The sequence below is a fragment of the Mustela erminea genome, chromosome 14 (assembly GCF_009829155.1).
Source record: "Mustela erminea isolate mMusErm1 chromosome 14, mMusErm1.Pri, whole genome shotgun sequence".
NCBI lineage: Eukaryota > Metazoa > Chordata > Mammalia > Carnivora > Mustelidae > Mustela > Mustela erminea.
This window is the reverse complement of record NC_045627.1, coordinates 26,629,556-26,655,321: the sequence shown is the minus strand read 5'-3', so window position 1 is coordinate 26,655,321 and position 25,766 is coordinate 26,629,556. Positions and strand designations below refer to the sequence as shown.

The 25,766-nt window shown below is 38.3% G+C and overlaps 1 protein-coding gene across 6 annotated transcripts in view; it reads left to right on the top strand.

Moving 5' to 3' along the window:
- FAM13C (family with sequence similarity 13 member C) overlaps positions 1-25,766 on the top strand; it is a 143,869-nt gene that overhangs the window by 114,753 nt on the left and 3,350 nt on the right. For 2 of the 6 annotated variants that reach the window (XM_032312412.1, XM_032312406.1), the window contains 7 exons: positions 5,325-5,535; positions 6,636-6,774; positions 12,063-12,144; positions 13,581-13,792; positions 21,008-21,103; positions 22,381-22,577; positions 23,988-24,089. In XM_032312412.1, the coding sequence (XP_032168303.1) occupies positions 5,325-5,535; positions 6,636-6,774; positions 12,063-12,144; positions 13,581-13,792; positions 21,008-21,103; positions 22,381-22,577; positions 23,988-24,089 (1,039 nt within the window). Of the gene's footprint in view, positions 1-5,324; positions 5,536-6,635; positions 6,775-12,062; positions 12,145-13,580; positions 13,793-21,007; positions 21,104-22,380; positions 22,578-23,987; positions 24,094-25,766 lie in introns of those variants that run through there. The other 4 variants (XM_032312407.1, XM_032312409.1, XM_032312411.1 and 1 more) reach the window with 4 other exon arrangements.

Below are 25,766 nucleotides of genomic sequence, written 5' to 3'. Positions count from 1 at the left end.
ATCTTTAAGAGTTTTTTATGAAACTGTTTATAAGTTATGATTGGACTCAAAAGATAATCAGTGACAATATACCATGAAGATTATGTATTTAGGCATTTCTATGACTTGAATGTTATGTTTACTTGGTAAAAGTGTTGTGTATGTTAGGTATAATTGTGATAACTCAAGAAAACAATATTCTGAAATTGTCCTCTTATAATTTTCTAGGCAACAAGAGGGATGAGATTAAATTGGAAGTCCTTACAGGGGTGCCTGGCTGGCTCAGTCAGTAGAGTGCGTGATTCTTGATCTTAGAGTTGTGAGTTCAAGCCCCACGTTGGGTGTAGAGCTTACTTTAAAAAAAATGTACTTGATTATTCTTATAGTAATCATGCAGTGAATAAAAATTCACACCTACACACACAAAAGAACTACTCACAAACCTAAAACCTAGATCTGCATTTACTGATGGCAATTTAATTAGAAGTAATAAAAAAATACACAGGGAAGGAATAAGTTTAGATTTGAGTTGAGTGAAGGTTCTTGATCCCTGTTGTTTTCTGGGTTTTAGAGAGAATTTGGGGGTTTTTTATTGCTTAGCTAACCCAGTGCCCTAATCTATTAGCCTTTCATTTTAATTGAAATCAATACATTGACTCCTTCAAAATGAAAATGAGGCTCACAGCTCTGCCTCCCGCTATGGAAGGCTGATTTGGGGAGGTGCATAGTGAGATCAAACTCACCTGGATTCTGACTTCTGAGCTCCATACTTGCATATAATCAGGGCCTACTGGGCACCTCCAGAGGATGATGACCAAAGTGACTCTTCATGTGTCCAGAACAGCCAGCTCCTCTCCTAAGTTACCTAACTAGGTAAAAGGTAATACTCTAAATAAAAAACAACAACAACTAACATTGGTGGATTATTATGACCCCCCCCCAGGTGCTGTTCTAAGCTCTTGAGATTCCTTGAGTTCTTTTAATTCCCCAAACAACTTATGAGATAGATACAGTTGTCATACTACCCTAAAACAAGGCTTTGGCATGCAGAAGATGGTTAAACATTTGTTGAATGAATGAATTCCCATTTTGTAGATGGGAAAGCTGAGAATGTAATAGATTGAACAATCTATTGGTCACACATATGAGAACACTGGGACTTGAATGTTCCTGAGCCTATATCCTGTGCTTTTCTTTTTTTAAAAGATTTATTTATTTATTTATTTATTTGAGAGAGAGAGAGAGAGAAAGGGGAGGGGCAAAGGGAGAGGGAGAGAGAATTTCAAGCAGACTTCCCACTGAGTGCACAGTTCCACGTGGGCCTCAATCTCATGACCCTGAGATCATGACCTGAGCCGAAACCAAAAGTTGGATGCTTAACTGACTGAGCCACCCAGGTGCTCCTATATCCTGTGCTTTTATCCATGATGGCAAGGTGGCTCTTGGACCTGCACAGAGTGCCTACCATAAAACCTAGTCCTGCTTTCACAAATTTTCACAGATTTCCCTTCCTTCTAGATCCCACATATTTCTGGTAGCTGTCCACAGAATTTGGCACTGACTGGAGTACCAACTACATCCCCCACAGTATCTTGGCCAGTTATATTAACCCAGAATCCCTCCTCATCTGTCCTCATTCCTACCCCACCCTTTCTAATCTTGGAGGTACCGCTTGTCCCCTCTTGGTAGTCTCCAAGAAAGCAAGCTCACCAGTCTCCCCAAATTTAAATACTGGAATGACTTCAAGCCTAGCCATGTCCTCTCTTTTGTGACTCCATAGTTAACCCTTTTGTACCTTCAGGTGCTCAAATTCAACATACCTATAACTGAACCCATTGTGTATCCATCAGATGTTTTTGGGTTGTTTCTAGTTTTTGTTTTGCTGGCCTTCTTTGGGTGAGGCTGGGTGAAAATTCAGATGCTTGTACCTTGTTAGAGTGTTGGGCATACTTCTGGCTCATCTAGCTTTTAAAACCAACAAAGGCTGACATTTGGTATTTGGAATGTACCTGAATGCTACCTATAAAAGCCCACCATGAAGGGCATACCCAAGAATGCAAATCTACAAATCCATAGGACTATGGCTATTTCATTACTCATTTAGGTTTCAGCAGTGTGTCTCAAGTGGTTGCAGTAGAGATTTATTTGAATTTTGAATCACTTTAAAAATTCACATTAGATATATTTTTAAAACTGACTTATTGAACAGATTAATACAGCATCTTTTGCTACCTGGGGTTGCATTGCTGCATGATCAGAAGTTGCTCTTGGCCTTCACACACTGATGATAATGATTTCTCTGTTCCCTACTGCTTAGTGAGTGGGCTGCCAGAAACACTCTTTGACTCCCATAGTATATCTCCTTCCACACTGAATTTAAAATGGAGATCTTATTACTATCAGCCTCATGTGGTTGTTATGAAGATTAAATACATGCAAAAACTCTTACAAGTTGAGGACATAGTGAATCACTCCAGAAAGATTACATATGATTATTCTTATTTACAAATAACTGGGAGGAGAGACAATATGTTGAGGGATATATCAGTTCTCATTCCCATATTAACCCCATAGCAACTCTGCATGTATAGCTGGTGTTCAGTAGGAGAGCATAATATTTAATTCCTTATTCTGATGATAATAATTATTAAAATGATGATTCTCCTGGTTACTGTGTTTAGCAGCATCTATGCCTTATCTCAGTGTTTCACCAATATGGTGCATAGGCAAACATTGTTAGTTTTAATAGGAATTTATTTTAGTGTGTATCACTAAAAAGAAAACACACACACACACACACACACACACACATACATCAAATTCATTATTTATTGGCCATAATACCTAAGGAGAAACTGAAATTTAAAATAAAACAAAACAAAACAAAAAACTATGGGTTGAAATTTATCTATCTAAAATACATAGTAAATATATTAATTTATATGAAATAGGTACTTTTCTGCTCTATCTATATACAGATGTAGATCTTTCTTGACTTAAAAATGGGGTTACATCCAGATAACCTACTGTAAGTTGAAAATATTGAAGTCCAAATTGCTTTAAATCTACCTCGCCTACTAATCATCCTAGCTTAGCCTAGCCTGCCTCAAAGTGCTCAGAACACTTATATGAGCCTACAGTTGGGCAAAATTATCTAACCCAAAGCCAATTTTATGATAAAATATTGAATATCTCACTTATTGAATACTGTACTGAAAGTAGGAAACAGAATGGCTGTACGGAGAATGGTTTTAAGTGTACTGGTCGCTTACCCTTGTGATTGCATGGCTGCCTGGGAGCTGTGGCTCGCTGCCAATGCCTAGCATCACAAGAGAATGTTGTACCCTATGGACCCTCTTCCAACCACCACTTCAGTCAGGTAGCTAAGGGCCCAAGTACCTCCACTTTGGCTTTATAGAATAGCCCCAAGAGACTCGTGGTAGTTTTGATCTTAGGGCCACAGCTGAGCTAAAGGGCTGAAGGCCTCAGACCTTTCCCATTTCAACAAAACACACTGTTCCCAGGCACATGCTAAAGATTCTTTTCTTCCCCATTGTTATTACCAAAAGATTCTGTTCAGAAATAAGTAATATGCATAAAATGCATTTCTTCTTGGGGCCTAGTGGCTTAAGAAAAAGATTTGGTAAGGAACCTGTATATCTCCTGGTGGGTTTTGAAAGGGATTGTTAGCATATGTTGTGTTTTATTGATTAGCAACTCTTACTCCTGCTGTTATTCCTTTGGGCTCCTGCCTAACTGTGTTTTCTGGGTAAATTATTCTTAGCGAGGGTATTGCCTGGGGTGAGTTGTCAGACACCTGAGTGGAGCGCTCCTTGCTTTCAGGCCTGGCCCCACCTCTTCCCCAGTCCGCATTTCATGCGTTTCTGAGGAGCCTCAGCCACTGATAGACTGCTGTTCCTGAGCTTCAGAGGCACAATAGGAGGCATTATCTTGGCTCCCAGTCTGTGACTCAACAGCTAAGAAGAAGCCAGTTGAAAACACACGAGGGATTAGACCTTTGATGTTACACAAAGAAAATTGCATTTCAAGCTCTGGAGAACATGAGCCATTCTAAACCTGATTAAGAGTCATCCAGCACCAAATTTTGATAAATGTTTATTTTGGAAAAGTGGATTGCAGGGTTTTCAGATTCTGCTTATTCACCCAGAAAACATTTGTTTTCTTCTTTATTGGGTAGGAATAAGAGAAAGCTTTGAGTTGTCCTGAGTGTTTACTGTGCAAAATTGAGGAGTTTCTTTTGGCTGCTGCTTGAATAACTGTCTAGAGCTCCATGATGTAGAAATTCTCATCCTGGCCACTCTGAGCTCATTTACAGGGGGCATGATCATAGAATTCAGGCACAGACCTAGCATCCTACCTGGGGAGAGGGTTTGGAGCACGTTTTGTTCTTGTTTTTTATTTTTGTCAAAAACAAAATGACCTATAACATTTTGAAAAAGAGGGGCACCTGGGTGGCTCAGTGGTTTAAAAGCCTCTGCCTTCGGCTCAGGTCATGATCCCAGGGTCCGGGGATCGAGCCCCGCATCGGGCTCTCTGCTCAGCAGGGAGCCTGCTTCCTTTCCTCTCTCTCTGCCTCTCTGCCTCCCTGTGATTTCTGTCTGTCAAAATAAATAAAATCTTCAAAAAAAAATTTTTTTGAAAAAGAAACAATCATTCCTAATTCTTCCCTGCTTCAAAGTTGCTAAGTAGCTTGTTTAATCTTTTGGTGCATTTATTTGTACACACAAGTGTATGCTTTTTACATAAAATGGCATCATATCTGTTTTGTTTCAAAATCTGTGGTTTTCACTTAGTATATTCTGAACATCATTCCATGTTGATAAGCAGAGTTCTCCGTCATTTTTAATGACTGCTGAATGATTTTCCATCGTGGCCTCCTCTCCCTCCGTAAGTCCTTCACACTCCTGCCTTCACTGGCATTCCTGTTGTCCCTTCCCCTCCTCATAGTCTGTCCTCTTCTGCTTCAGCTCCATTTATTGTTTCCTGTTTTTACTGTGACATTCTTCACACACCCTTCCACATATGCAAATAATATGAAATAGAAGGTTTTCGGAGTTTGGGGCTATGCTGATTTTTTTATTTCATACCCAAATAATTTGTGTTTCCATTTTTGGTGGTGGTGGTGGTGGCAGCTTTCGTATTTTCTGCCCAAGTTCTCTCAGAACAAACATGACAGTAGTTTGAAAGCCTTTCATATCCCCGGAAGGAAGAAATGACAAAGAGGCAAGACATTATAATGAATGTTTATGATCTTTACTTAGGAACATGACAGTCTCAAGGCCTCTGTCATGTCTAGGTCTTGATGATTTATCTTGTTTCCTCAGACCCTGCACCAGTCCACAAAGATGGGCAGAATGAAGCAGACAGTACACCAGAAGACCTCCAGTCTGTTGGGACTAGCAGACTGCTCTGTCACATCACTGATGGTGACAACCCACTGTTGTCACCACGATGCTCTATCTTCAGCCAAAGCCAGAGATTCAACTTAGACCCTGAATCAGCCCCTTCTCCACCCAGCACTCAGCAGTTTATGATGTAAGAAAACAGTGTCTTGTTATTATCCTCATTTCATACAGTTTTTCAAATACTACATTCATGGCCTGCAATGAAGTATACGTCTGAGATAGTACAAACATGCTTACGGAATGCAACTGGGAGACCTGAACAGTGAATGTTAACAGTTGGGAATGCTGTGTTAGGTCCTGCTGTCTCAGAAGGAAATGGTCAGGGGAGGCAGGATACCCCAGGGCTTGCATGTTTGGACGTTATTGGTGAAATGACCGGAGTCCTACGTAAGAATATGTATATGCGGATACCAGGAATACCCTTGTTGGTGAGCTTAATAGTCTTTCCATGCCCAATAGCAGCCTCAAGGGATGGCCTGTGGCCGTGCTTGGGAGTTGTATACCTCAATTTCTTCTTAGAGTCTAGAAAAATGGTGGCTTACAATAGCTGCTCTCCACCTGCCATCCCTCCCCCTGCCCCCGCTGAAAATTGTGAAACTGTGCACTTCTTTTTTAATTCTACAAATAATTTTGACACATAGCTAAAATGAGTGTTCCTTGACTGAAAATATGTGCAGGGAATCCCTAGTTTCCCCTTGGTAACTTCTGTGGTCATTAATTAATTTATCCAAACCTGAGCACACAGGCTGTCTATTGGTAGACTCGAGGGAGTTAGTGGATTCTTCTATTATAAAGGGTGTGCCATGTGAGAGGGTGAATTACTTTTCTGGAGGGGGTGGTCCATTCCTCTTATCAGATTTGCAAAGTCTCTGTTGTGTTACTATATCTTCCTTAAAATGTTATTTGGTGTATCTCATGCAACCTGTCAGAGATGACACCACAGCAGGATGTCTCCTTTGGTTCTAAATTGGCCTCCTCCAAGCTTTAGGAAATGCATTTCCTGGACCAATATTCTGATATTTATATGCTAAAGTCTCTGATGGCATTTTCCCATAATGGAATTCTGCGATCGGTGGCCTCTGTTAATAAGAAGATGCCACCATGGTAGACCCAGCAAATAACAGACTGCCCTTTCTGAGAATCCAGGAAGCTTGGTTTGGAGGCCAGCAGCAATGTTTATGGGAAGACCACCGGTTCTGATGATTCTGTCCCTCCCTGCAATTGTTACAGGCCCCGGAGTTCCTCACGGAGCAGCTGTGGTGATGGCAAGGAGCCACAGACCATCACCCAGCTCACCAAGCACATCCAGAGCCTCAAGCGAAAAATTCGGAAATTCGAAGAAAAATTTGAACAAGAAAAGAAATACCGGGTAGGGGCCCTACAGTTTGAAATAAGAGTGGATTGTGTCAGAAGTATGTGGGCTCTTCTTTCCTTCCTTTTTGATTACCCCTCTGTGCCAGGGGACAGCTGTTTCCATTTGCAATCCAGGACCCACCATAAACTGCATTCCCTTCCTGGATCTGTCCTATCCTCACAGGCTGTAATTTGACCCTGCAAAGATATCTCCTAGTAATGGATTATAACTCTTGTTTCCAAACTGATTCGATTATTGATACTCTTTTTTTCCCCCTGAGAAGCACAACTATCACTGTTTCTAGGACTGAAATTTGGAAAGCTTTTGAATTATGATCTTATTTTTTTTCTCTAACTCTTTACTATTTGCAGTTTTGTAAGGAACTATTAAGGACCCAAAGGTCAGAGCCTCTAACTGAGAACAGAGTAAGGGAGAGAGTCTTCTTTGACATAAGAGTACCTCTGGTTACCTATCAACTGACATCTGTTCAGCTCATTCATAACAATAAACCCCAGTCCATCTTTTCCTGTCAGACACCAGTCTTCGCGCTGGTATTGCAGTGTTGTAATGATGAACCTTTTCTTTTATTACATGAGAAGCAATAGAGAGGTAAGTGTCCTTATGGTCAATGCTAGTTTTATTTATTTTCCTTAACGGTAACCATGGCATAAATCATATGGATGTAGAATTGCACGAAGATATTGGGTCTTTGGCAGAGGGCTCAGAGAGCTCGTTATCAGAATAAAATAAAAGAGAATAGGGAATAATGTCTCATACATCTTGGAATATGTAAAGGCTCACTAAGCACTTGGTACAGAGGTAAGTGGCACATCCCTGTGAGTGGAATAAGATCTGGGGAGGGAGATGAGAGTGGGTGATACTCCACTCCCCCCTTTTCCTATCTTATTTGCCACAGTGGCTTCAAATTCACTAAAAGACAGGTATAAAGAGTGTTTTTTTTGTTTGTTTGTTTTTGTTGTTGTTGTTGTTGTTGTTTTTTTAAGCTTTATACAATAGAAAGAAAAAATCAGACTGCTTTTCGAGACAACCTTAGTCAGGGTGTTGAAGCTTCTCTTCTTCCTCAAAATCAAACAGTGACAGCTGTTACTGTCTTTTACTTCATTAGTGCAGGAAGGCACTCTCCACGTAAGAAGTATAGACCTTGATTTTACAGATAAGGAAACTGAGGCCCAGAAAAGACTTGTAACATGCCTTAGGTAGTTGTATTCTATCAGCTCAGACTGGTAGATGAATGATGAGTAGATTTTGCAATGGAGGAATAGAAGTAAACTTTGTTAGTGTCCACATTTTTGAAATTTCTGGGTATCTTGAGAGAAGCTGATTTCCTCCATTTGCTGCTGGAATGTGTTTGGATCTGTCGTATCCTCACATCGGAAACAGTAGAGTAACAACTATGGGTTTCATTGCCAGGTCCTGTTAATACTTATTACCTGACCATCCTTAAATCAGGCTGATCTGGATTTGAATCTGGCATAACTTAGTTAGGAACTTTGTGACTTTGGACTTGTTACTTTAGCTTTCTGAGTCTCAGTTTATCCAACTGCATAGTGAAGTTTATATTAGTAGTGATTTCTGAAGTTTGTGAGTATTAAATGAAGGAGTGCATATATAATGGTTATTATAGTGTTTGGCACAGAGAAATATGTGGTCCTAGATATAATTAACTTTTTAATCTATTTGAGTGACGTTTGATCAGGGTATCCCAAAACAGCCTCTGCCTTGTCCAAAAATGAAGAAAAACTGTACACATTAATTCTTCACTGAATGTCTCTACCTGCAGCCACAACACTGGATTACTTCTCTCAGCTATAACAGCCACCCAACAGGCTGTCTATTTTGGAAAAGAATTTCTGCTGGCACCTCCCGTCCCTGTCTAGAGAAGTTTTTGAGCTGGTGCAGACACATGCCCACACAACACACTTAAACATTCACAAATGGAGAAGGGTGAATTTGGGAGCAGTGGAGGAAGACCTCATGGTCACCACTGCCTCAGTGTGTATAAAAGTCTCTGGTATACCAGAACCTTCCTTGTCTTAGGGAATGGGGCTTCCCCTCACCCTTCCTGCTGCAGCGCCAGACTATGGTTAGAGGCTTGACATGTTAATGGACTTAAATTAGTTGCTGAGTGTAAGGATTTCCTTCCTGGCAGGCTGATTGTGGAATTAATAGCATCCGCAGCTAGTGTTTTAGTTTGAGCTCCTGCTGGGTCTCTGTGCTAGTCCAGTGGCCTGATACAACATGCATCTTTCCCTCTGTTGAATGTGACCATTTTACATTCCTATCCCAAACCGTGTTTATTCCTGATGGACACTGGGGAGGGTATGTGCTATGGTGAGTGCTATGAGTTGTGTAAAACGAAGCACAGACCTGTACCCAAAACAAATAATACATTAGATGTTAATTTAAAATATTTTACATTTAACAATCATTACCCTTGTGGAGTTAGAAAAGGCTGTTTCAGCCAGATGTCCACTATTTGTGAAATTAGAGAATATTGAAATTAGAAGGGATCAGTCAGTCTTATTTATCATTTGACGTTTGAAGGAACTGAGGCCCAGAGAAGGGAAATGACTTCTCCAGGATGACACAACAAAGAATTGACGGGGCTAAGACAACTCAGGTCTTTTCATTCCTAATTCAGATTTCTTTCTAAAGGTCTTTTGAACTGTCTTTGACAGGCCACAGATCTGGTCCAGGATATCATCAGTCATGTGCCTTGGAGGTCCCATTTTAATTGAACAAAATACAGCTATTTAGGAACTTTGTGACTTTGGACTTGTTACTTTATCTTTCTGAGTCTGTAATTTCTGGGTTTTATTCTCTTGGGGTCTATTAAACTGGGATATTTCAGTTTAGAAGTTAGAAGGCTTGAAGATCCACAGTTTGCACATGAAATCTTTCCATGTGATTTGAAAGGTGCCATCCTTGTGAGCTTGATTTAACCTCTTTTGAAATCTCCCCTGGGAGTAGGGAAATAAAAAATTCATTTCAGAAAATTATTTCAGGCTTTAAAATATTTTGTCAGAAAAAGAAATAAGCCTTATATTTTTCCTAAGTTCTATTTGCAGTAGTGAAAGCTGACTTCTTAGGTGGTTTTAGGTTTTTGTTCTTGTTCTTAACATTATTTAAGAAGATGGTAACTGTATAAAGCATATCTAGTGAGAAAGATGTGTTTCAGATGAACAAGATGTGCTTTCAGATCAGAGTGAAAAATTCTGTGAGGATTTTGAGAAACCAAATGTAAAATATTGGCTGTCCATATAACCAGACTGTTACCCGAAACAGCACACTAAACTATACATCAGGGAAGTAGCATAGTGCATCATTCTGGCACATCATGGGTAGGAGGAGGCTAAGCTATTTTGGAGGTGTGGCCTTGTGTCACTGTCCGTGGTACTGAAACCAGGGCTTCACTGATGGGAACCATCTATACTATCCATCTGAGCTCCCCAAGGGGTGGGGGGAAACACTCTTGTTTTCCTTCAATCTTCTTTTCCATCTTGATTTTAAAACTATGGTTTTTATATCACTCTAGAAGTGACAGAATCATGACCTGTGTTTCACAATTAACATACTTCATGACCTGTGTTTCACAATTAACATACTTAATCCCATGTACTTTTTTTTTTTTTAAATTAGAGTGCCTGTGTGTGAGCCAGAGAGGGAGGGGCAGAGAGAGAGAGGGAGAGAGCGAATCCCATGCTGAGAGTGGAACCTGATCCTGGGCTCAGTCTCAGAGATCATGACCTGAGCCAAAATCAAGAGTCAGACACCCAACCAATTGAGCCACACTCCTAATCCCATTGATGGGATTTGATGACCATGCCACACAAGCAATGTTTTTTCCTTTGAACCTAGGAGGGACACATTTCTCTCTTGATGCCTTTCTCTCAACAACTTGCTGATGTTACACAGACTTAGTGGATCCTTAAACAACATATGACAGAGCCCCTAGACTTAGTTACTATCAAAGTACACATTTCTGGTGATATTATAATTATGATCAGGGCATCTTGAGCATTCCTATATAATAGTCCTTGTATATGCTCAATTCAGAGTAATCATTAATCTTCTTGAGCCTGCATTGAAGTTAATTGAGTGGCCTTGATTTAAGAAAGATCTTACTGACCTATGGGGGTGGAGGCTTAGTATGTTTGGCCATTCTTCTTTCCTTGTTTCTCTTTTCTGTAGAAAATCCATTTTTATGCTAGGAGAATAAATCCAGAAATCAAAGTGAATGATTTTTTTTTAACAGAGTCTTATCCTCCCAGAATAAAAAATATATTCTTATTGCCACATATAGGTTCTATTAACTACTTGGTAAGATGTACATACCCCTACATATATATATGTTGGTGAAGACATATCTAGAATTCCTGTGAAAGTCTGGTAGTAACATTACCACTATCACCACTTCTAGTAATAACATCTGTAATTCTAGTTAACACACCTAACCTACAGTGCATAGCATATGCCAGTAACTGCTTTCACTGTTTTATGTACATCAACTAATTTACCCCTTACAGCAACCCTATGAGGGAGATGCTTTTATAATTCCCATCTGGTAGATGAAACTGAGGCTAAGTAATTTTTCCAAGATCACACACTTATGATTAAGCTTTACTTTAATGCTAGCCCAGTAGGATACTGAGTCTATAATGAGATGATTAAAAATATGGGTATCTCCCTGAAGCACTGTCTTCTCAGATGGTTGTCAAGTTTTAGGGATCCTGGGGTCTCCTTTCTCTGGGTTTGTGGAAATGACTGATAGAAGCTAAATCCTCTAGTTTGTCAGTATAACCTAGACAAGTGGTGGTCATAAACCATGTGTGTGAGTACAGGTGAGGGAGTAAGTACTGGCTTATATTAGTGCTTAGGTACTGATATGAAGAAAGGTCTGGTACTGATATGAAGTCATCCACACTGATATGAACCTGGCAACCAAGTGTGGGTTGTGGGTGGCCCACAGGGTGACTGAGGGTTAGACTGCAGGGGACACTGGAATGGTTGGGGCTATATGAAAAATGCTGAGTGACTAGGCATATTTAGAAACAATGCCCTTGTCAAGGACGAAAATGTGGAGGAGGTCAGGAATGTTTGCTGTGTTTTTCAGAAGGAACTCTATCAACTGGGGTTGTTATATCTGAATTTCTCTCTTAGGTTCCTATGTCTCTGAACTACCTTTGTGTTGTCTTGACTGTTTGCAATTTTTGTTTTTCCTTTTATTTTTTTCTTTTCCTCTCTCCCTCCCACCTTCCCACCCACATTTACTCTCCCTGTAGCCTTCACATGGCGACAAGACTTCTAATCCTGAAGTCCTGAAATGGATGAATGATCTGGCTAAAGGTCGTAAACAACTCAAAGGTAAGGACCAGTCAAGGGTCTCTTTTCCCAGAAAGGAAGCAGTTAAAATATTGATAATGCTCTCCCAGGCGTTTTTTTTTATTCTTTTCTGCCTGTGCCCTCTCTGACCTTGTGTCTCACCTAGATTGGAGGCTCCATTTTGAAATAAAGGGCTCTGGGTCCCCTTCATTGTTTGGTCCCATCTAACAATTCTCCTTATAAAGAGACTGAGGAACTACAGACTCTGAATTGGGATGATTCACTTCAGTGCCAGGAACACTTCAACATGGGGAGTATTAACTTCCTTGGGTTATTGGATTCTTGGATGTTAGAAAACGGCCTGCGCAATCATTGACTCTGCATACCCCTTTGCAGAGATGATGACATTTATGTCCAGAGATAGGGACAAGTTACATAGCTAGGAGGTAGTGAGCTAGATGTAAAACTCAGTTCTCCTACCTCCTAATCCAGTGTTCTTTCTGCGTTTCTCTAGAGATGGTGGTGTGTTATTAATTAACTCTAAAATCCATTTAAAAGTACTATGGTATTTTCCAGCAAAAATTTATTTTCTTCCTCTCTTCACATTCTTATTTCGATACTTAGAGATGTGAGAATTTTTTCCAAATCTCTAAAATGGTGGCAATAAAGAACTGGAAGGGAATATTAATTCAGTGGTATTAAACTGTAATGATGTAGCAGGTTTATAAAATATGCAGTGTTTAAACACCTCACCAGAGTCTAACTTAAAAAACAAACATCAAACAAAGAAAATGAGCTATGTAATTGAGAAATCAATACAAATGGCCACATTGACATTTTCAGCCCCTTAGCATATTCTGAAATGTAATTCCCTGACATGTCCCAGGTGGCTTTTTTATTTTTAATTATGTGGGCTTATATAAAACCACATTGAAATAATGGTGATTCCTGGATTTTAAAAGATAACAGACAAAATTGTGAGATCTGTCAAGTTGGGGCTGGCATTCCCATCTCTCCTTTCCCATGGTTCCTGTATTTCCTCAGATGTCTAAGTGTGTAAAGCCTTATAGAGGCATTTGCATTTATTTGCACAGGGGATCTTAATGGCACAAAGCTTCCAAACTCTGAGTGTAGAATTCCAGGTGTTATGGTGGGTAACGGGTAAAATCTTTGGGGCAATACCACTGGTCTTCCTCTGGAACTCATCCTCTGAAATTTAAACCACTGAGTTACTCCTACACACGAATTACTCCATTTCCATGAGATTCCACCCTCGAGAACCCTCTGTTTCTACATCTGATTGGGAGCTTATGCTGTTGCTTCTGGTTACTAAGGCTGCCCTTTCCCAGTGGAAAACCATCAGCAATACCATCCATTTTGACTGATTTCATATCAGTGGTGGGAATTTCTGAAAGACTCTCTACTCTTAAGCCCAGTGAGTCCTCCTTGTTCATGGAAACTCATGGCATTTCTCTTAGAACTAAAGCTGAAGCTCTCAGAAGAACAAGGGGCTGCTCCCAAAGGCCCACCTAGAAACCTGTCCTGTGAGCAACCTGCAGTCCCCAGAGAGAATGGGAAGCCAGAAGCTGTGGGTCCTGAGCTATGCTCCTCTGGAGAGGAGACTCCAGATGCTGTGCTGACATGCCTGAAGGAGAAGAGAGAGCAACTTCCTGCTCAGGAGGATTCTAAGGTACCTCACCATATCCTCACAGGTCACAACACTCAATATAGTGTCAGTGAGATTATGGTTTTGAACAATTTATAAGAGCACTTGGCACCACATAAACAACTTTAGGAGACTGGCTCTGAAATTTCAGTCAGGTGAGTTTTTAGTAAGTTATTGGCCATGACCTATGGGTGTTGCCACTTAATTCCAGGATGTTGTTCTGGAAGTTATTACATGTTGGTGGGAAGCAAATGACATAGATATGAAGGTGTATCATGTCTCTTTCTCCCCTAATTCCCCCAATAAGCTAGCAAATTAACCCAAGATTAGTGTTATAATCCCATTTTATAGTGTGTTGTATTAAGAAAATAATGAAGCTGGGATGAGTTATACATAGTAAGGAAAATGGTTTAGTATCTTCAATAATGAGAATAAAGAGGTAGGCTTTTTTGAAGAGTGTTTGGTAATAAGATGTCTAAAACTGGATGCTTTAGACATCTTATTTTTGAAATCTCTGTGAGACAGTCAGGTAGAATTGTCAATTAGACATTTGGATTTATGAACCTAGACGTTGAAGAAAATATTTATCATATTTTACAAAGAAGATAATGAAAGCAATTAGTATTTAACTATCTAATTCCTCCTCATCCTGCACGTCTATGCGTATATTTCACTTATGCCAGGGAGCCTTCCTTGTAGTCTTTTTGTCCCAACTCTTAAATGGTATGGTTACCCTTAATTTCTTGAATAAGAGTGATAGCTCCCCAATCATAGCTCTAACTACGCTGTATGACATTTTCTGTCTCTTACTTTATACCTTAAACCTCTTGCTGTTTGTATCTCATGATCCTACACTGTCTGTACACAGGGGGTATTGAATAAATGTTTGCTGAGTGAATGGATAGATGAATGAAAAAACTACCATGTTTAACTTAGAAATCAAGTATTTTTGAGGAGAATGCCTTTAGCTGTTCTATTGCACATTATCTAGTCTCAATCACAAGGTGGCCACATATATTGAATCCCAAAAGGCTTACCATGTGCCCCTGGACTTCTCCTTTACATGGAGATTTGTGATCTACAAGCAGAAAGGAGCCTTTGGGCACCTCTATATATATATATATTTTAATGAAATGCTTAGACTTAAGAATAATCAATTATATGTTGTGAAAAGTGAATGGGTTTTCGTCTACTTAGCAAATGCATTCCCTCCCCACTAAAATGTAGATTTTTGTGGAACACACACACACACACACACACACACACGGACATGTGTGGTTTTCCATCTTTCAATGCTTCTGATGGTCTTTCTTATATTTTCTAGTTACCTTAGCCACATCCATAAAAGAAGCTTGGTCAACACTCAAGTCCTAATTCTATATTCTACTTGATTAGTGCAGTGAGGGTTGAGTTAGGATTGGGACAGTAGACTTGGATCTGGACTTAGTGCTTCAGTAAGCCTTCTAGCTTATGTACACATAGCTTATGTACACCTTCTAGCTACGTACATGTAGCAAGTGAACTAATTCTATGAGATTCATCTTCATCATCTATAAAATACAGACAATACCTACTTACATAATTATTGTAACAAGAAGGAAAGATGCCTGATGACTGGTGTGCAATCATACATTTGCAAAGATATTAAAGTGCTTATTACGTGTTGTGAATTATGATACATCCTGGATATAATATGATAGAGAAGCTATGGGGATTTCTGCCTTCACAGAGTGCACGTTCTTCTGGGAATTGGGATACAATAACAAACAGTTAAATAAAGAAAATTATTAAAGATTTGGTAAATAGTGTGCAAAGAATTAAACAGATACTATTATAGAACATAATGGGTATGGTTTCTACTTTACATAGGGTGATTAGGAAGGCCAATACATGACATACTAAATTCTTCATTAAGAAGAATTTATAGACCAAGACAGCAGCAAAAAGCATTTTAGGCAGATGGGACTGTGGATGAAGATCTTGAAGGAAGAGCTTGCGCGTACTTGGAATTCTTGGGTAAGGGCTAGCCCTACTTGATGTATGAGATGAAGTCAGAAAGGTAGTCTGGGGGCCTGATATAGGACCATTTAGGGTAGTATAAAGTATTGGAAAGCTGTTGAGTTGTTGAAAACAAGAAAGTGATATGACATGATTTACATTGAAAGTATCTTTCTGATGGCTGTGTGAAGAATAAATGGTAGGGGGAAAGAGTGGATAGGGGAAGATGAAATGCGTCCTTTGCAACAGCATGATAGCCTTGGAGATGGAAAGATAAAGTTCTATTCAAAGTATAATTTGGATGAAGAATCAAAAGGATATGATGAATTATTGGACAGTAGGGAGTAAGGAAAGGAAGAATCTAAGATGGTGATGGGTCATCTACTGTGATGGAGAATCCTACAGGAGGAACAGACTGGGGATGGGACTGGAAACTGAAGAGGTCTGTTGGACATGTTTATTTTAAGATCTTTGAGCAATAGTGTGACCATCCATCCTTGGTTTTCTTGGATTTTCCTGGATGCTGAAAATTTCAAATGATTTCATCCTGGGAAAATGCAGACGGTTGGTCACCCTGCTAGGCATCTAAGTCAAATATAGCACATGCACATGGGAGTCTAAAGATCAGAGAAGCATATTTGAGTTCTTTGTAAGTTATCTTTGCTTAAATGGCAATTTATTTCTATTATTTTAAATAAAGTATCTGCCAAACTGATTAATAAATGTCAGAAGCCCCTTCAGCTCTCTGCACTAGACTAAAGGTAGGCCCTTTAAATAGAAAGCATCTATAGTGGGACATGTAGCTCTCAATACCCCAAGCTGTAGTATTGTTCCTGGGGAAGTTTAATACAGCAGACCCTAAAGTGGCTAGCAGTTCCTACAGGAGAGTCCCAAATCACAGCAGAAGCCAAGGGAGGTTTGCAAATTTCCACTGTAGCTATGTTATTCCTGGCTCCTCTGTGAGCTTGTTAGCATCTGAAATTATCTGAATAGGTCCCATTTCTTTAAACTCAAATTGGCAAATGACTTTTATCTGGGGTCCTTGCTTTACTGCCAAAAATACATTAAATATTAAAACTTCCAGGATGAAGAATTCTTTCTTTTCTAGAGAGACTTTTGTGAAATTTTTGCATTTGGTATTTGGTCAGAGCCCATACTAAAGCTGATAAATCCTGTAGCATTGCCTTGTCAATTCAGATACTGCTATAGAGTAATTTTCCTCCTCTTCTATTAAAGGATGATTTTTGGAGGCAATCACTTCTGGGTCACAGGGTATCCACTGAGCCCTGAAAGTGAATGAATCATCCCTTGAGTCTGTGGTGCTTATTTATATCCTTTTCTTCTGAAAGTCCCAAATTGGTGCTGACACATTGTACCCATTTTATTGCCCTTTCTGAGAACTGTAGGTGGTGTTAGGAGCACGGCACAAATTACTGACTGGATGAGTAATGGCAGTTACTTCTTCTGGACCTTCACTAACTGCAGCATCTTTGAGGAGGGAAGCAGATTTAAAAAAATAATAATAATTTTATTTTTTTAAAATCAAATGAAAATATAGTGATTGTTACACATTATATATACAGTGAAAATACAGTGGTTGTTATACATTGAAGAGAGGGAAATTTAGAGGTAAAGGGCATCAGAAGGAAGATCCCCTCAAGTTTTTTTTCCTAGTTTTCCTTTTAAAAAATAAAAATAGTTTTCTTAATCATACTATCTGATATAGTTAAAAAAATGTAAAAGGCTACACATTAAAAACACTCTGCCACCCCATCTGCCAGCTCTAGCCCTGAGGTCTCCCATCCCCAAGCAGGTAACTGTTGTTACTAATGTGTCATGTGTACCTTTTGAGTTTCTACATAAAGCATATGCAAGAAAGTATCAATATACATTCTTAATTTGTCCCCTTTTAAAACTAAAAGTAACACATTATATAATTCTCCTTTTTTTTCACTTTGTATATTCTGGATAGCTTTTTGTATAAAGAAATAGATTCACATTCTTTTATTCTTAAAATTTATTTAATAGCACCATGTATTCCTTTTTTAGTAATGGACAACATTGATAGTAACCTGAAATCAATTTTAGTTTTTAGCTTAAATAACGTTTACTACACCTGACTCTTTGCCAGGGACATTTACATATGCTAACTTATTAAAACAATATATTCATATAGCAATATATTCACTACATTAAAAATCTAAGGTTCAGACCTTACATAATTTTCCATGTTAAAAATAGGTAAGTTTTAAAGCTGATTATCTGAACTCATGTCCTCTGGTTTCAAGGCTAATACTAATCTGCAGTCCCCTGCTTAGAAACGTTTTATATTGACCAAGCCATTTTCTTCAGCAGTTTCTTTGTATGATTATGTTCATTACTGATTTTTCACATTGTTTGACTTGTTAGTTCAAAAGTCAGACTTGTTCCATATATACTGTCTCACTTGGTGAGGAGCTGGGGAGACTTGGACATAGGAAAAGCTTGGCAACACTTGGTTCTCTAAAGCGAGAGTAATTGATTCCCATTACTACTTTCCTCTCTAGGAGAGATCTTGATTATGGGGCTGATTGAAATGATTTTTAAAATAAATTTCTGTGGTTTACTGTGAGTGAATAAATGGGACTAATGCCATGGGGAGAAAGGAAACCAAGCATGATGGTAAAAGCATATAAGCGACGTCAGTTTTTTCCCAAATTTCTAACCAGGGCCCAGAAAGGAATACATTTGGGCTGTCTACTCAACAGCAGTTCTGTCTTGCCACCTTGTTTGGGAGCTACTATTCCAAATATCTCATTAGGTTGGTGATTCAAATAACCTACTAGGTAGGAGTCTTAAGAATTTTTTTTATGGCAAAGTTGTCAAGCTGTCAACAAATCATATCAAACTGTTCTACGCACAGTCCTCTCTTGCTCAGCCTCCTTTTCATTCTACTCTTTCTGATGCTGTAAGAAACGGGGAGAAGGAAGTTAGACTAAGTATCTTTGGGATTTATCTCCTTTTATTTATCTTTAAATCTGACAGCCCCTTCATGCTCTGGATATCTCTCTCTCTGGCTATTTCAGGTACTCAACATCGTGTTTGTTCCTCCATTCACATAAAGAAAATCAAAAGTTAGATACATCTGACATACCATGGACAGCCACAAATATGCAGACCTTGGCAGAGAGGATGCATTTCAAAAACAGTCATTGAATAGAGAGGGGACAATTGTCTGATTCTTGGCAGAAAATGGCTGAGGAATAGCCAAGTTAAATGTATGTCTGCCCTTTAGATTTGAGGATTCCTATTCAAGCAAAGCCTACCTCTTGACTCATCTTCCTTCATGAAGATTGACTCAACAGACCTTCCTGAGCTTCTCTGAGTAGAAGAGCGCTCCAGGCACACGGTCTGATCACTATAGGCAGCCTGTCTTCCTATTTGAGGATGAGCACTTACAGAATTAGTTTTGACACTGTTGCCAGCGAGCCCTCATGTCTCTCTTTGGGGATTGCTTTGATAATGATGCTAAGAATAAAATCAGGGACTCATCAGAGTGAAAGATGAGAGCATACATTGTATATGGACACTGATTTTCATCTGGCATCTGTAATTTTTCTATAATAGCATTCATCATTCTAGCTTGCTTTTTGGTTACTCTTTTTTTCTTTTAGGATGAAATTTAGCTTTTCTAGAATTCAAAGGATATACTAAAAATAAATAAAATCACGAAAATCAAACTACCATAGAAAGATGCTAATAACATTAAATGCATCATTTTCTGAAGCGTTTTCTGTAGAATATAAGCCCCAAAGAGACACTGAATAAAAAACACGATGTTCATGTTTTCTGAACTTGGATTGAGATTTTTTATTACCTATTAAAACCCTATGGGATACCTGACAGGATTTCTTTTTTTTTTCATGGTAAGATGTATCATGACTCAGAAAATATTTAAGGAATGACTGGGCCCATAAATGAAAAGCTCTTGGGGTTACTTAGCCAATAATATTTAAAAGTCTTCTACAGAAAGCCTTTCTTTCTACTGAAAATCAAAGAGCCTTAGGTTATAGCCTGTAGAATTATATGAAGACTGTTAAAAATTAGGGTACCTTTGTTTATAAACCTGTGTTGATAAATTTATAGCAGGGAAGGGGGATGTGTTGGGTACTGTGAAAATTTTTTAAAATATGTGATACAATCTTTGTTCTTGAAAACCCTCTAATTCATTTGCGCAGACAAAACTGAAACAGAGAAAAATGTCAAGGCCCAGATAATAAGGCAGAGAAGTTCAGAGTAAAGGGAGATAAATAGGGGCCAGAATGGTTCTCAGTCATGTTCTTTTCCTTCACGACCCCTCTGGGGGAATCTGGAAGGCAGAGGGCCAGATGATGCTGTTTTTTTATCTTAAAGAAAAGATACTCGGGTGATTTTGCTATGTGCTATTTCTACCATCCCTTCCTGCATATGACCAGAGTGAAAGGGAAACAGCAGATAGGAAATAGGTAGCAAATTAATGTAGGATACACAGCAGGGAGCAAAACCAAGGCAAGCAGAGGTTTGGTCACTTTGGATGGAAAGGTGATGGTGGGGTAGATAAGTAAGGGATTGATAGATATTATGCACAATGTGACCTCTTAAAAATAGTGCTTAGGGTTGGGTCATACAGCAGGGAGGTAGGAGAATACATTCTTGTACCAGGAGGTTATGAAATTTTTTAGTTGGAAGGAACTTTGTAATTCCAACCTCCTTGTTATACAGGTAAGAAATTGAGGATTCAAGTAAGTTAATTGTCATATCCAGAATAGTTTATGTCAGAGCTAGCCAGCAAGCTAGTATATACTCTAGGCTTGTTGTGCTGAAGACCTAAACAAGGTTGGTATTTGTGAATATAATCATGAAAATCCAGATTAAAAAAAAAAAAAATGAAGATCTCAATAACTTTTTTTTTTTTTTTTTTAAAGAATGAAGAAGTAACAGGCTTCTTACCATTTACATATTTAGGATTCCTTCAGAAAGCTTTAAACATCTTTCTAAACTTGGAACTATCCTAAAGGAAACCTTTCCTAGAAGAAAATTGATATGTGCTTTAAATAGTATCTTATAAGTGACTTCGCTTTTTCTAATTACTATTGTATTATAGTATTACTAATCTCCTATTTTGAGACTTCAAAACTGGTTTTTTTTTTCCCTGCTAAAATATACTGACATGTTTTCATTCTCATCTAAGAAAGGACCAATAATTAATTTCATGTTTTTCAGGTAGCTAAGCAAGACAAGAACCTCATAAAACCTCTTTATGATCGATACAGAATTATCAAGCAAATCTTGTCAACACCTTCCCTTATTCCAACAATTGTAAGTCGGGATGCTTGCTTTAACTAGAAACAATTACTTGTGCTTGTTATAGTTTAGGTAGGGAGGCGGCACTCTGACAGTTATAAATAAGCCTTCTTGGCAGTATATACTGCTAACAAGGCCAGTTGTTATTTCAAAAAGTAGAAATGTGGCCTCCATTAAGCCTAATATTATTAACTTAAGAGTTGTTGATAATTAAAATTACTATGAAAAAGGAATTTATAGCAATTGCATTTTTGAAGCAAGTTTTAATATTTGCTTTCATTTCTTGAACAAATGATGAATTTCAACTTGGCATTTTCTAATTTGCAACACAGCTAGACCAAATAGAGCCTTTCTATTCCATGTGTTAATTTTTCTTCTTGAATAAGAAAATTGACTACATGTTCCTTGATATAATGCATCATTTGTTTTTGATACCATTTGACCATCATTATGTAAGATATAAGATTTATTTCAATAGAAAATATGGCTACTGAAATTGAGTTAGACTATTTTTAATAAAGATAACTTATGGGAATACAGAACTAGAAAAGCACCACAAATCCTACTCCGTTAATATTCAAGTAGTCACTTGCTCAAGATATCAATATAAAAAGGAATAAATATTAACAAATACACATTTAAGTATACTTGACTACATTATACTTTCATGATTTTAAAGATAAAGATAATAGTGAGTCATAGTCTCTAAAAATTTTCCATTGAGGAAGCATGATTTAAAAGGATTATGATTTTCCGATTTCCTTGCAAGGAAATGTTTTGGTTGTGATGATGTTAAGGAATAACTCCATTTTGCTTTGGCTTTCCTAGAGCTCATCCCTGAATTTGTCAATTTTCCAATATCCTCTGTATCTGAATGTGGTCCACCCAGAACCTGATTTGGGGTATTTCCGAAAACAAAAGGTGTCTAAAGTCCCTCTCATTCTAACCTATGTAACTGCTTACCTATGTAACCAGAAGGTCTGGGTGAAAGGGACGAACTAGTAGGCAGTGCAGCCCAGATTGGACCTTATCTTCTTTGGGCCTTTTTTGGCCTAGGAGAGATGAATTTGCTGAGCATTTTAGCACAGCATGGGTGCCTCTTCACTCAATAACTTCTGCAAGATTTTTGATGCACCTGAGGAAGAGGTCCTCTTGGTTTCTTCCTTCTGGCTTTTCAGTAGACACAGGGTTCACCTACCATTTTCATGGTGTCTATTTAGGTTCCTCTTCCTGTTTTTGATGCAAGAGGCACTTAGCATTTTGTGACTTTATTTAACTCTGCTTATGATAAGCAGGAGGAAGAAGACTCTGATGAAGACTGTCCACAGGGAAGCCAACAACTTTATTTGCCAGCTACAGCCTCTCACCTTCCTGTTGGCGACCACCTCACCTTCTCTGAGACTGAGCCTATTACGGTCCTGCTTCCAGATGAAAAGAAAGAAATCAAACCACCAGCCCTATCCATGTCCAATTTACATGAGGCCACTATGTGAGTGTGAATCCTAAGTATGGAGTTTCTTTTCAACTTTTCATCTGGGATACCTATATGTGTATACAAAGTTCACAAGAGCTATTAGATTCCCTAAAAAATGTGAACCAACGATTGCCTAAAAGCATAATCTGGCTTTTCTCTTGGCTGGAGAATACCATAAATATGGAGGTACCATAAATACTAATTTCCTACAGTTGCACATCTTTTCAGTAGGGTCTGACATCAGTCTAATTCTTGGCAATGTGTGAAGCAGAGATGGCTTTTGAAAATGCTGGACCAAAAGGAATTGGGATCTCATGGGGGTCAACATTTGTCAGGACCTTTATCCTAGTCTTGTCTACTCCTTTAGATAAAATGGTTCTCCAGCCTGGGAATCCCCTTGGCCATAAGTAAATAAGCTGCCCTTAGGTTCCTACTGGCCTCTCAGGAGCTATTTGTATTTTCATTAGTATTCTCATTGTTGTTATTATCATTATTCAGTAGGTGGCATTCCTCTTGATCATTTGGCCTTCTTTTGTTTGTATATTATAGGCCAGACTATGAGATTTCCATTAACATGTAATAGTGTAGTGTGGTGAGTATATACTTCAAGATAGGGATGGAATCCCCAAAAATATATGAGGTGGGACTAAGGGCTAAGTTCTAAATTGGGATTTTAGTGTGCTTATAGAATTAGCTGATACCTCAGTTTCAGCTCCGCAAAGTAACCTGTTTGGAAACAGAAAATCAGTCTTTCTCTCTTTTTTCCCTGTATCTTTCTCTCCTTCTTTTCTTTCCCTCTCTTTCCTTTCATTTATTTATTGTGTTTTTTTTTTTTTTTGTTTTTTGTTTTAGAAAATGCCAATACAAAGTTCTGTAACCATACACAAATTTCCTAGATAAAAATTCTTGTCTTAAAAGCACCTGACTTTTCTCTTGTCTTAGTAGAATGAAGGGAGTAGAATTTCCAGTATAATTCTAGCTTTATTTTGAATAAGGGCTGTTTCATTCCCAAGGGTTTTGGCGTTTTCCCCATACTCTACCTCAAGGGTAGACTTTTCTTTAAATTCTCGTCCTCTTGTGCCTCTTATGTCTTGTCTATCACCTAATACTGATGAGTATTCTTTCAAAATGTCTCTTTCTCCCTTATCCATTCATATGGTTATTACTGTCACCACATTTTATAGCAGACTCCATTGGCTTGCCTTCTGTCTGTCCTTTCTCTTCTCTGATTACATTGTTTTTAATCCTCTGCTTATGTGCTTCTCTCTGATTAGGCTCTACATGTACTATATTTACTTAAAAGATACTCTTTTAGGCAGAACCCTTCTGTATCATAATATGATTTGCTGAATAGATAAATCTTCTTATGATGTCTCAATTATGCCAGAGCTCAGTAATGGCAAATGTGTATTTTGCTTGATATAGGCCTGTACTTCTTGACCATCTCCGAGAAACTAGGGCTGACAAGAAGAGACTTCGGAAAGCCTTAAGAGACTTTGAAGAACAGTTTTTTAAACAAACAGGAAGGTAAGTGTGAGCAGAGATTTTTTTTTTAAGTTAATATTTCCTAGGGAACTATTGTTAAGAATGAGCTGCAGTTTTTGGCAGGAACAGTGACTTCATATGAAATAGAAATAATTTACACAGTGATTTAGACTCAAGATCTGTCTAATGCAGCATTGTGGTAGTGCCATTATTAGGTATGTTTTATGGGAGGCTGTAGCTATGAAATATGACATCAGGCTTTAAAAAGTGAAGGATGAAATCCAAAAATCCCTAACTATTGAATTTATCTAAACTTTTAAAAAATCTATTTGAGGGGCACCTGGGTGGCTCAGTGGGTTAAAGCCTCTCCCTTCAGCTCAGGTCATGATTCCAGGGTCCTGGGATAGAGCCCCGCATCAGGCTCTCTGCTCGGCAGAGAGCCTGCTTCCTCTTCTCTCTGCCTGCCTCTCTGTCTACTTGTGATCTTTGTCTGTCAAATAAACAAATAAAATCTTCAAAAAAAAAATCTCTTTGATTTTTCAATCCATATAGCTTCTTTGTTCTGGGTTATTTAGTTTTACAAGTTATTCCCTATTTCATTAAATAATTCTTCTTTTGCTTTAAATGTCTTTTAAACTTAAGGATCTGCCCTTAGCTATTTATTTTCAAATCAGAAGTTCATAACTATTCTTTCTATCCCTAACATAAATGTTTAGCTATGTCCTCTCTCTATTTTTCTTTGTCAACCTAAGTCTCATTAGGCATTCTATTAGTTTTCTCTAAATTTTGGTGTATTGTCAATGTATAATTTTTATATGTATGTAATTATATATGTGTGTATATGTATGAATACATACATGTGTGTATGTATATATTAATTATGCATTAATATATAATTAATATATTTTATGTAACATAATTAATATATATTATATATAATTAGCATTATATAAAATCATATATATATATATATACATATATAAAATCATAAGATTCAGGATTATTGATTTACTTCTAGAAGAGAAAGACAAATCATTTAGCTATCCTGAGCCTGCTTCCATGGTTGTAAGATGAAATGACTGGACTTCCTGGAATACTTTGGAAAGCTATAGTTGTTCTACGGGATGTCGGTATTAAAACTAATAAAGTGTAACTTTCCCAAAGTTACAAAGTTATTAAGGTGGGAGAGGTGGGAGTCACTGGTACACTGGCCCTTCGGTATTCATCTGCATCTGAGTATCTGCCCTTCCTGAATTCCTTTCATGTCAGCAGACTAAGGGTCGACCTGATGGACAGGGACTATTTTCTAAGGTACCTGAAAAGCTTGATCTACTCACCTCTTAGCAGCTTTTCCATTTCAGTCCTCCAGAGCTGTAGGATAGGATTTGACCTATTAAGTCAGAAACGTTCTGTGTCCAGCAAATACAGACATATCCCACTTTGTTTTCTACCTGGAATCTTCCTTTTCCAGTTGATTGCTACAAGTCCAAGTTATTTACCCTTCTGCTGATGTTAACTAATCTAGTGAAAAATGTTATGTGCATATTAAATTCATAATATAAAACACAATTTCTTGTTTTCTTTTTCCATTTCCATTTTTTCCTTTTTTAGAGTTTCCATATAGCTTTTACATTTACATTTTTTAACCTCTATATATGCAGGAGTCCAAAGAGTTTGAGACTACCCCAGTGTGCTAGTAGTCCTGCCTAATGGAGCTCC